Raw genomic sequence first — 13,498 nt, 5'->3', positions numbered from 1 at the left:
GTAATTCTTCATTTATCATAAATATTTTAACTTTTAGTAACTTTTACATCTTTATATAACCATTATAACTTTTAAATCAATTAAAGTAATATCTCATGTATTTTTAAAAACTTTGTTTTACGATCTGTTGAGGCTTATCCCTAGTGGTAAAGTGATTTTTTTATTTAAACAAAAAAATGTTTAAAGTACATATACTTTAAATATTTTACTAACAATTTTAAAATATCAAGTTTTTTTTATTAATTTTTTATATTTTTGAAAGCATTATAAAAATAAAAAGCATATCTTGTAAGGAATTTTATAATAATATTTAATATTAATAACATATTTTGAAAGTTATTAATAAAATAGTTAAAATAACATTATATATTATAATATATGATAATATTTTTATAAATTTTATTGAAAATTAAATTTATATTTTTGTAATATTATTTTGTATATATTATGGTGTTATAGTATTAATATGAATATAATTTGTAAAGTAGTAACGAATATGATAATTATATGTTAATATTAAAGTAAGTAAATATAATTTTCTGAAGATGACAATATATTTTTGTTATAAAAAAGAATGAATATAATAAAATTAAAATAGATATATTTTTAGGAATATTTTATTAGAGAATACGTAAAAAATATTTAATGATTTAATAAAGATAAATTTTATACTATTATATTCAAATAGTTAATAAAACTTTTTGTTTAATATTTTACTTATAAATGCTGAAATATTTTAAATGAAAAAAATATAAATATTAAATATTATGGTTTAAAAGAATTTTATTTGATAGAGTATGTATTCTATTTTAAATGAATTTATTAAAATAATAGGATATTTTAAAATATGTAATGGAGTGAATTACCATTTACAAAATAAAAGCAAATTATAATGATTTATAGAGAAATTTTTTAATAAAATAAAGAGTATAATAAATATAGCAATAATTTTATGCAATTTAATGGTTAAAATTGTAAGTATATAAATAATTGTGAAAAAAGAAAATTTATATTAATTTTCTATTATTGAATATTTTATTTGTATATAAATAAATATATATATTTTTTTTTAACAAAAGAATTTTTATGGAAAGGTAAAATTTATATATAAGATTAAAAGTTATTTTTGTTTTATATAATGAAGTAAAAATAAATGCAATATATATATGTATATAATTTTTCTTAATTAAAAATGAATATTTATATTTTTTAATACATATAATTATTATTAGTAAGATTTGAAAAGGTAAAATTAAATATTTATGTCATATATTAAATGTTTAAGTAAATAAATTTTTCTATTTCTTGTAATATAAGTTATTTAATCATTATATTGTGGTTAAAAAGATAGTGCTTTTAAAATACTCATAGTGTATTATTTAAGAAATAAAAGTAAATTAATGTAGATTTAAAAAGAGAAATGAAAAAATAAATTTTCCAGATTTAAGAGAATAATCACTAATAACAATTTATTAAAAATTAAATTCTCTATAGATTTAAGATATCTTCGAATTAAAAATTTTTTTTTCTTATAATTTTTATTAAAATAAAAAAAGATAAAACTTTTGAGAGAATTGTATTTTTTGGTTAAAAAAATGTGAATTGTCACATAGGATAATAAAATAAAAAAATATATTTTTATTTTAAATATAATATATATTTTATATTAAATATAGATTAAATTTTATACAACTGTGTGTTTAAAATTTTTATATTATTAGATAATGAAATGTTTAAATAATTTGAATTTTTATATATTAAAACAGAATTAGTTTTTAATAGAAACTTTCTAAGTAATATTCTTCTATGATATTATTTATGTAATTTATTTATTACTTTACAAAAGTTTTTTTACAAGTAAATTAAATAGAAATATATTTCTTTAGTAAATAAAAATGAATATTGGAAATAATATGAATATTAAATAGCAAAAGACTATAACAATGAAATCTAAAAATTTTGTTTTATAAAATTGTAGTAAAGAGTTATGTGAAAGTAATATAGCAAAAAAATTTTAGTCTTTAAAAAAAATAAAAATGTTGTAGGAACCTAAAATTAATAATAATAAAATTTTGACATGATATGATATATGAATGTTTTATTAAATAATGTTTTCTATTATTTTACAATAAATTAAAAACCTAAATTTTTATTAGTTAAGCATTACTTTTGTATGCAGAATTAGTATATCTTAAAAATAAATGCTCAATAAAAATATTCATGAATCATTACTATTTTGATTAATTTACTGATATAAGAATATATTTTTGTTCTAAAAAAAAAAATAATTATCCATAAAGTTATCTTTTTAAAAAATAATTTTACATTCTTTTTTTAAAATGATTTTGAATTAAAAAAATGCCTTTAAAAGAATTCTATAGAAAATTATAATTTTATTTATTTCACATTAATACTTTCCCATTTTTTTTTTTTTCTTATAAATATTTATATATGTATTTAGTCTTTTTATAAGAAATTTATTATGGTTTATTTCTATAAGCTTATAATTTTCTATAAGTAGTATATAATAACCTAATTGTTTTTTTCATAGAGCACGATTAATAATATAAGTATGTGTTGTTAATTATATAGGTTTTGATATTATAATATGTACAAATTTATTTTTGAGAATTAAATTAGGGAACATTTGCTAATTGCTTAGACTTTTCAGTAGTATTTATATAACATTTATACAAAATAATATTTAAAAAAGAGTAATTATTTTATTTTTGAGAGTTTTCAATTTCCTCTTCAAAAGATACTAAAAAAAAAGGGCACATTTTAAAAAATTTTTAGTAACGTTTTTTTTATTTTATAATGGATTGTTTGAGATGTATTCATGTGCTATGAAAAATAATAATACTAGAATAAGATGTTTTTATTAAAGGTATTTTATTTTCGTATTATAAATTTTATTTATTTTAACTTTATTAAATTGTATATTAAGTATTTTTATAGTGAATCAAATATTAAATTTAATATATGCATATAATAAAAATTAAAAATAAATCAAGAGAAATTAAAACAATTTTAAATATTTCTATGGATGCAATGTAATATAATTATTAACTGTACTTTCAAATGCATTTCAAATATTTTAAAAAGATAAATTAATAAAGAACATATAAAAAGATTATTACATATTTTAGTTACCAAAATATTAATTATTACAAATAACTTATTCTTCTTAGATTATATTAAATCTGAAAGAAAATTTGTTTTACATTAATGTATATGTTTAATTATATAGCTTTTTATTAATTTACCATTTAATGCAAATTTATTATTAATCATTTACATTTATATTAATGCATAAAAGAAAAGAAAATCTCTTTATTTACTGAAAAAAAAAAATAATTCTTTTTTTTAATATGAATATTAAAGTGTATTGAAAAATGTAAATTCTAATGTACACATTTTATGTATTTTATTGTACATATTTTCCTCAAATAGTTTACATGAATAATTAAATTTTCGATAAAGTTTCATTCCTTAATACAAAAGTAAATGTGTCGATAATACTACTTATAAGTTATTAGATTTCTGATATATAGCATTGAATATTTATCACAGTAACTATTTATTTCATTTCAATTGTAAATATATATATGATTTTATAATTATTTTATAATTCATGTAACTCGAATGAAGTATTTTAAGAATTTTTTGTTCTTTTATACTTACTATTTTTCCTTCAAATATTATATTAATTATTGTTTCATTTTACTTACTATGTTCTTTTTAAAATATAAATAAAAATTCATATATTATAATGAGAAATAAATAACTTTTTGTCATTATATGTTACTTCTTATTATTGAAATAGAATGATTAAAGACGAAATCTTATATATACATTATTACTTCATATTCAGAGGATAATACTAATAAATTCCATATTTTTCTACTGTAACAGATGGATAACCATTTAATACTAATGAAGAAGACTTCAAAGGCATATAATGATAGAATGAAAAATATTACTTTTAATATGAACATAAAATTGTTATTATTGCAATAAGGGAACTTTTGTGTTCTTTTAATATAAAAAAATAAGAATAAAATTTTCACTTATAAATGTATATTTTTTTTTTTTTTTTTTTTTAATTTCTTAATTTTTTTTATCTAAAATTCTTTTAATCTAATTAATTTTTTTTTAAGAGTTAATCAATATTTAATATTTTAATATATCATATATATATTACAATTTAGTAGACCAATATTACTAAAAAAAATTACCTTAAGCAAAAAAATAACACATTTATAAATAATCAAACAATTGAAATAACCAAAAACGAATTTTATAATAAATTATAGGAAGCAATCATTGGAATAAATATTGAAATAGCTTTTAAAAAATACAAGGGGTTTGAATTAACTGGTAATAAGATTGTTTGTTCATCTTGCATACAAATTTAAATAAAAGAAGATGAAATAAAATTTTAAAAATATTAGTACTTATGTAAATGATAAAATGGAGAAATTATAGAATATCAAAAGAAATATTTACATATGAAATAATGTTTTTATAATAAAAGATTTAAGTGGAATATATTTCAGAATCGTAACAATAATTTTTCAAATAAAATTAAACATTCATTCCATTCATACATTTCGCTTTTTATGTAAAATCAAAGGAATTTTCTGCAGAGAACATTAAGTACAGTAATGAAAAAGTTTAATAATAAAGAATAAATTTGAAGTCATTTTGACGAAATTTGTAACTGTTTCATATGTAATTCAAGAAATATATCGTGTTTCTCTTAATGATAAACTGATAAAAACTGTTGGTATTATGCTTGATTTTAATTTACGCAAACTTGTCATATTTTTAACTAAATTTAATTTTAAAATTCATTTAAGTATACATATAATATAAGTTATATTACATTAATTATTACTATTTTTCTTCCTGTAAATGCAATTGAAAAAAATAACAAAAATTATAAAAAATTAGCTTCATTGTATTCAATGATTATGAAAAATTTTATTTTTCACTTAAAAATGACGATTAATACTTTGACCTTATTTATGACATATATCATATTAATACTAGATATAAAAGATAGGGATTCAGAAGCTTTAAAAAAAATAATAATGTTTTAAGAAATATATATGATACATACATTAATAGAAAAATAAAAAGAATTACCTTTTTCCATCAAAACAATAGATTATACATGTGTAAAAATTAATGAAATAAGGATGAATTTCAATATTAACATTTGTAAAAAATATTGTCTTGATATCAGTCAAACCAACGAAAAAACAAAAAATGAGAAAATATAAAAATATAGAAAATTTTTTTCAGGAGAACTAATAAATAATGTAGATAAGACATACTTAAAAAGTCTATTATATTTATTTAATTAGTCATTTTCACATTATGAATGGAATATAGAAAAATTAAATTCACAAAAAAAATTTGAAGAAAAAAAATTGTTAGAAGCAAATATTAAGATAGGCTCATTTTATTCCAATTCTAATAAGGTTTTCATGATATCAGAAAGCGAGTGATATTTAGCACTTTGTCAGGCAGTGCTTCACCATTAATTGAAAATTAAGAATTTGAATATTTAATTATAGATGAAGCATGTCAATGTGTTAAGTTGTTTAATACCATTAAATTAAAAATTAAGAGTATTATTATGGTAGGTAGTCCCAAGAAGTTACCTTCTACAACATTTTCAGCTAATTGTAGAAGATATGGATATAGTAGATCATTGTATGAAAGATTATTATCATGTAATGTTCCTAGTGTTTTGTTTAATATTCAATACAGTATGAGACCTGAAATAAGTTATTTTACAAATAAGTACTTTTATAATGGATCAATTAAAAATAATGAAAATTTAATAAATAAGCTATTTTTTTATTTTCATTATTTAAATTTATTTGGATGTTATAAATTTATTAATGTTGATGGAATAGAATCTATAACTTATAATAAATCATACATTAACTATGTTGAAGCTTTTTTTTATATCCAAATTAATATTATATTTCCAAAATTTTATTGAGAAAAAAAATAAAAAAAATGATGTATTTAATTTATATATATTTCCAACTAACTTAATTTAAAGAATATAGATATTATTTGTCCATATTAATCTCAATTCCCCTTAATAAAAAAATGTTTGAAAGATTATTTCATGATAGTTGCTCTCTAGAAATATCAACAGTTGATGAATTTCAAGGTAGAGAAAAAAAATATAATAATTTTTTCATGTGTAAGATATAATCTACAATCTATGGAAATTTTTAAAAATATTGATGAATTAAATGATAAAAAACTGCTATCTTTAAAAAATAATAATTATATCAATAATAATGATTTTAATACTATAGAAAAATTTAGGAATAATATTGGATTCTTAAAGGATGAAAGAAGATTAAATGTAGCTTTAATAATAGAAAAAGATGCTTTATGGATAATAGGAAATAAAAAAAATTGTGAAAAAAAACTATTAATAGATACAAAAATAAATGTAGTAAAAATTCAAATTCCTTTATTCAATGTAAAAGAGAAAATAACTTTAATAAAACTAATAATATTTGTAAAAATTAAATAAATTATAATTTTAAAAAAAATGAAACAATAGAAAATAGAAATATTGAAAAAAAAAAAAAAAAAAATAAGTACAAACGAAGAAATTTAAAAAAGTGAAAATTTTTCTAAAAAAAGAAAATTAAAATAAAAATACAAATTTTTTTATGATGTAGATATGACATAAAATTTTCATTTATTTGTATAAATATTTGAACAAAAGGATTTCAACATTTATTTAATGAAAATTTTAAAAAGAGAAAAGAAATATATACTTAATAGTTTAAGTTAATTTTATTAGGTACAGTGATTATTCTTTATATTAAAAGTGAGAATAAATTTATTTTTTTTAGAGAATTTATGTAGAAATTATTTCCATTAATTTAACAATGAATAAGATTAAAAATTAATAAATAAAAAACAAAAAAGTTAAAAGCTTCATGAATTTTTGTATAAGGAAATTTTTAATTCTTCATGTATTTTATATTTTTTAATATATTTTATTAATAAAATAATATTGGTATTTATGTATTTTTAAGCTTTGGAAAAATATTTATTTGAGGAATATAAATATTTCTTAATAAATTTTTTGATTATCCTTTATAATTTTATAAAATTCATTTATTGTATATGAAATAAAATTTACATCTGTTATAATATGTCTCTAAATAATTCTTTTTAAATTATGAAGTATTATTCAAAAATCAAATTAAAAACTAAATAAGTAAAATCCTAAAATATATTTTATATAAAGTAAAATTTTAAGAATGTATCTTTTTACTATATATATATATATATATATATATATATATATATATATATATATATATAATTATATAACATATTTTTCCTAGTATATTGTTTTCTTTTTTGTAAATTATTCATCTATTATAAAAAGAAATTTATAAATGTAAAAATCTGAAATTTTAATTAAATTTATTATTCTACAAAAGAATGATACATTTAATTTTTCCATAGGAAGTAACCAAAAAATATGAAATAAGTATATGACGTATTATATAAAAGTTAAATATATTTTTTAATTTTTCTTATATCGTTGATTTAAAATTTATAATATAATTTCATAATTAGGTATTTTTAAAAACACAAATGGAATATTTATAAGGAATATCAAAATTATTAAAAATTAAGAATTGTGTTATTTCCTGTTATAAAATGTAAAATATTTACAATAATATTGCTACAATATTTAATATTTTTTAATTTTTTTTTTTTTTCACGTAAAGAAAAATTATTTGGAATAAATTATAATTGAAATTATTTTTGAAAAATTTATAACTTTTTATTTTTAAAAATATATTTATCTGAAATAAAATTAGTATAGGAGATATTTTTTTTGATTAATAAAATTCGTAATATATTATTAAAACAACTTTTTTTCTTTTTATATATTTAGTGGATATTAAAAAAAAAATATATATAAATTTCATATACTTAATAGTCATTTTATTTTAAGTAGAAAAACATATTAAAAACTAATGTTTTAATAATAAAAATACATGTTATTTATAATTGTTTTGAAGTAAAGCATAAATTATTATGTTAATGGAAATAGTACCTTTTTTTTTTTTTGTTTAATAAAGTTTATTTGTTGTAAGATTGAGTCAAAAAATGACAAATTTTTACTACGAATTATATCGTTTAATGCTTTATTAATTTTATGAAAATTTAACATAGTAATCATTTTTCAGATTAGAGCAAATCAATAATAAATTTACGCATATTTACTGAAAGGACAACGGTATTAGTGTGCTTCAGATGGATATTTAAGACCATTACGTATTTATGATAACATGTAAAATAGATTGATGAAAAAACATTAAATAAATTTTAATGATTGTTCATTGAATATATGTAAATCTACTTTTTAATGGTGTAAAATACAAGAAATATTTTTGATATATTTGATTATGTGTAATTACTTTGTAAAATTATAGTAGTTATTAATTCTTGTATATCATTTATTACTTCATTTTGAAATATCTTCATCATTTAAATTATTTATATAACATATCAATACTTATAATTTCTTTAATACAGTCATTTAATTACTTTACAATAAAAGGATTAAGGGAAATATTGAGCTTTTTATTTCATTCTAAAACTAAAATACATATTAATAATATAAACTTCAAAATTAAGTTAAAATGCATTGTATTATTGTGAATAAAAAAGGAAAAATTATTTTGAAATAGCTATATGCAACCCTGTATGTACGCAACTTCTAAATTTATTTAAATAAATAAATAATTTATTGATTAAAAAGTAAATACAGTAATTATCAACAATTTTTAAATATTTTTCAATTTTAATTTTTTAATTTAAAATTTGTGTATTTAATATCCTTATTTGAATCATAAATATTATATGTAAAAATTTTAATTTTTCCTCTGCCTTTTTTTTTTTCATATTTTTTTCTCCATTTTTTTTTTTTAAAAATGGATCAAATACATAATAGAACTACTGTTGACTCTACGGAAACAGTTACGAATGAAAGTCAAAAAATTTTTGGAGGCAAAACAAAAATAAAAAAAGAAATTTTATAAAAAAAATTAATACTAATTTCTTTTTTTTCAATTTTTTTTTAGAAGCGGTATTTAATTACTCTTATTTAAGATTTTATTGAATATTTTAATTTTCTAATATACATATATATTTGAAAATTTTACACTTATAAAAATATTTTTTAAAGAATAATAATGGAATATTAATAAAAAAAAATAAAATAATATATAAATGATTAATTAGGGAACAGTAATACGTTTAGTCATTATATTTGTGGACACAATAATGTTAACAAATTTATTAATAAATGCAAATATAAGTTGCGATGGATATTTACGTAAATAAATTATATGTTTGAAAATATGTATTTCACATTTAAATAAAAAAAAAAATATATATTTTATATAATAGTTCATTACAATTATGGAATTATTTCTTTTTGTTTTTTTATTCATAAATAGGAACATGGGTTATAGGGGCAAAATTACTAGTAAATTTTTAAGTTAATATTTTTTAAATGATTATTCATATTCTTATGCAATAATTCTATTTTCTTCAAATATACTTCTAAAATGCTTTTTTTTTATTTTCTTTCGTTAAAAGAATTTAAAAATTATTAAAGGAGGATAAGAGTGTATATTATTGATAGATTTAATCATTATATAATAATTTATAAAATACTATATGTGACATTAAAAAAAAAAAAAAAAAAATTAAAAGTTAATTCTTATTTATGGAATAAAAATTGATTAAGGTAAAGATAATGATAACTACTTGTTTTTCAAATTTTTTTTTTAGCTATTTTCCTAGTTTCTTTTAATATTATTGTGTTTTTTGTGGACATACTTTGGGACGATTCAGGTGTATTTAATAATATGAAATTCATTATATTTATTTATATTTAATACTTTTTTTTTATATTTTTAAAGACAAATAAATCAAGTACTTGTCAAAAAAATGCGCCCTTTTTATTTTGGACAGTTTTTACTTTAGTAACCACAATATGGTATATAAAAAGAGAAAAAAAAATTATATATATAAATATATATAGGAAATAATGTCTGATTCTTTTTCAATACATAGGTGTTTAATTATAGGAATGATTTTAAGTCTCATGATTGTAACAGTAGTATGATAATGAAAGAATATGATTTATAAATGAAAATAAAAGAGCATACCCATTTTTTATTTTTTTAATAAAATCTGATTAAAAAAAAAAAATAAATAAAATAATGATAAATAAATGTTAATTAATATAAATATAAACTAAAAAAAAATTTTATTTTTTCTACACAAATAAGTTTGGTCAATTTTTTAATTTTTTTAGGGATCCTTTTTTGTCGTTAGATCTAAAATAGATAAAATGTAATACACGGATTTATCACCTTCAATTATTATTTTTTTTAATTTATAAAAAGAAAAGTTGAAATAAAAAAATTATTTAAACAAAAATACGTTAATTTTTTTTTTAACATTTTTTTACTTTCATTTTGTTTTTCATTATTCAAATTTTACAAAATTAAAATTCGACATTAAAAAATAGAGTAAAATATTCTTGTCTATATTTACATGTAAATGTGTAGGCAGATTTAATGTTTGAATAATTTTTGTATTTATTATTATAAATAAAAGTAAAAAAATTATTTAATAGTAACATTATTTATAATTATATAATTCAACTTCATATTTTAAAAATTTCAATAAAAAAAGACAAAAATTCAATTACACAGTAAGGATCTTTTAATTATATTAAAATATTTTAAATTATAAAATAAGATATAAAAACATTGGTAATAATAAGATTTATAATAAGTTTTCTATTTAAAAGTTTATTATGAAATTTAAAATTTCATGTATTTAGTTCTGTTAAGGTTCCTGAAACTTAATGAGATAATGCCACATAATTATTATCATTACATAGAAGACCTATATCTTATATTCATAAATATATTTATTTATTTTAGTATAAAAACAAAATTGCAATGGAATATTCTTCTAAACTTTCAATTTTAGTGTGTAAAGAAATAAAAAAAAATTAAATATTTCTTATATGAATATAAAGTAATATTTTATTATAAATTTTATAGATAGTAAAGATCATAATTCTTATGAAATATAACATAAAAGTAGCACACAACTAATAAGTAAAATTTGATTAGTTAAAATAAATTGAATTTTTCTTGTACATAATTAAAATTAAATTAACAATTGAGAATATTACAACTCTCTGTGTCATAACAATTTTATATGACTGCTTTGAGAATAATTTTAAAGCTGTAAAAATTAAAAAATATTTCGAGTTACATAGATTATTCTGATATGAATAATGTTAAATCCTGTTTCTATTAAAATAAATCAACATAATATTATTTTGTAAAGATTTTTTAAGTTTTAATTTCAATTGAAGTTAATCCTTTTCACTATATAATTTATTGAAAGTTTATATGTTTTTATAATGTTTTAAATAATCAAAATAATAAAGAATATGTGTAAAAATTCCTACTTATTTTATTCATTTTAATGCCACTTATCACGAATGATTATATATGGGGTATATAAATTTACTATATAATATTTAACAAATAAATTATTTATATTATATTTGAAACCTTTGAATTAATACCATATTAAATAAATGTTTAGAAATTCTTAGCATATTAAGGATTTATTACTTTTTGTATTGTTTTCTAAACTTTATTTACTTAAAATTTAATATTTAATATTTAATATTACTATTATCATGTATAACATGACCATTAAAAAAAAAAATATCACACAAAAAAATATAAAAATAACAAAAAAATAATAGATATATATTTTATTCCTTATTTTTTTTTGTATATACATTTTTGTATACATATTTTAATAAACACTTTTCATCAAATACCTGTTATGCTTAATTAAACTTTCAGATATATTATATTCCGTATTTGTAAAAATTCAAAAGGATTAATAGCACTATTTATTTATTAATATTAAGACATTTATTAATTTTTCAATTTTTATTTTTATTTTTTAGTTACTTAAAATATTATAATAGTATAGAAAAAAAAATAATTTTAAGTAATTAATTAAATATCCATTATTCAAATTTTCTGAATATGCCCACATGTTATTTATTTTATGTTAATCTTTATTGACGAAACAGACTTAAAATTTAAGATATATTTTTATTTTTAAAGATTATGTGAAAACAAAATTTTAATCTTACTCAGTATCCAAAAAAAGTTACAATTGGCTTTTTTAAAACTTTAATATAGCGAAAAAGATTGAATATAGAAGTTGCTACTATATATAAGATATTTGAAGGATGTTTATATAAAGGTATGTATAGCAAGATTCTACCTATAAAGGTGCTCATCTTTGTGAACTTATATAAAGATATTCATAATAAATAAGAAAATAAAATAAAAATTGTTTTTTTTTAATTTTTTATTTTTAAAAGAAAAAAAATTACGACAATTTTCTTAAATAATTTTGTGTGTATATGGATGACTTTTTTTTAGATATGACATTTGGTAATAAAACTACTGAGAAAAATGATTAAAAAAATAATATATAAAATTAATTTGTTTATTTTAAATTATATAGATTATTGTTCAAAAATCTATAATTACGTAACTGCTTTTACAATAAGTAATTTGGTAGATATTTCTCTATATTTCTTTATTAAATTGATTTTTTAAAATATAATAAAGGTGTTTAAATGAACAATTAATAAATCAGTTACTATTTTTTAGAATTTTTACATATATTTTAATTTGAGAATTAGCATTACTTCTCATCTTCATTTATAAGATATTTACATTTTTCAATATTTTAAAAAAGGTAACTTCAATTTATATATATGTACATAGATATAGAAAGAGATGGAAAAAGGCCTTTCATGTTTTTTCTTCTTTTCAGAAATTGTATCTACATGAGAAATAGTAAAATACCATATTATTTAATTCACAAAAAATTACAATTTCAAAGAGTAATCACAAATAAAAATATGCAAGACTCAAATTAATGATAAGGAGTATGAATTAAAATAAAATCTTACTCTATTTTAATGTTTTAAAATAGTAAAATATAATGTATGTATATTAATTAAAAAATATAGTTAAAAAAGTATGAAACAAGCATTTATTATATTAAAATGAAATGATATCTAAAAATATTTTGTTTCATAAAAAATTGTATTGTTATTTTATGTTATAATTGTTTTTTTTTAGTAATAAATATTTTTAAAAAAATATTTTTTCATTTTTTTTTGTGTAAACGTATGCTTAAGATAACAAAATTTGAATTAATTCTTCTTTTTGTATAAATAATGAATATATTTTTTTTTTTATTAACTTTTTTTTGGAAATTTTATTTTTAAAGTTTTATTAAAATAATGATATAATCACTTTCTATCTTTTATTAATTAAATCATTTATGT

General features: G+C 16.3%; 2 pseudogenes across 2 annotated transcripts; both read left to right on the top strand.

The window, feature by feature from the left end:
• The first annotated feature begins 5,647 nt into the window (after nucleotides 1-5,647).
• PGAL8A_00327900 lies at nucleotides 5,648-6,571 on the top strand (annotated as a pseudogene). Its single transcript has one exon. A coding segment is annotated over exon 1 (924 nt).
• A 2,434-nt stretch (nucleotides 6,572-9,005) lies between these two features.
• Nucleotides 9,006-10,441, top strand: PGAL8A_00327800 (annotated as a pseudogene). Its single transcript is given in 10 exon segments — nucleotides 9,006-9,081; nucleotides 9,156-9,160; nucleotides 9,316-9,409; nucleotides 9,534-9,562; nucleotides 9,645-9,680; nucleotides 9,683-9,706; nucleotides 9,871-9,933; nucleotides 10,002-10,078; nucleotides 10,156-10,201; nucleotides 10,400-10,441. Coding segments are annotated over 10 exon segments (492 nt in total).
• The last annotated feature ends 3,057 nt before the right edge of the window (nucleotides 10,442-13,498 follow it).

This window comes from Plasmodium gallinaceum (assembly GCF_900005855.1).
Source record: "Plasmodium gallinaceum strain 8A genome assembly, contig: PGAL8A_v1_95, whole genome shotgun sequence".
Classification (NCBI taxonomy): Eukaryota; Apicomplexa; class Aconoidasida; order Haemosporida; family Plasmodiidae; genus Plasmodium; species Plasmodium gallinaceum.
The sequence above is the reverse complement of the archived record's forward strand: the minus strand, read 5'-3'. Positions and strand labels throughout refer to the sequence as shown.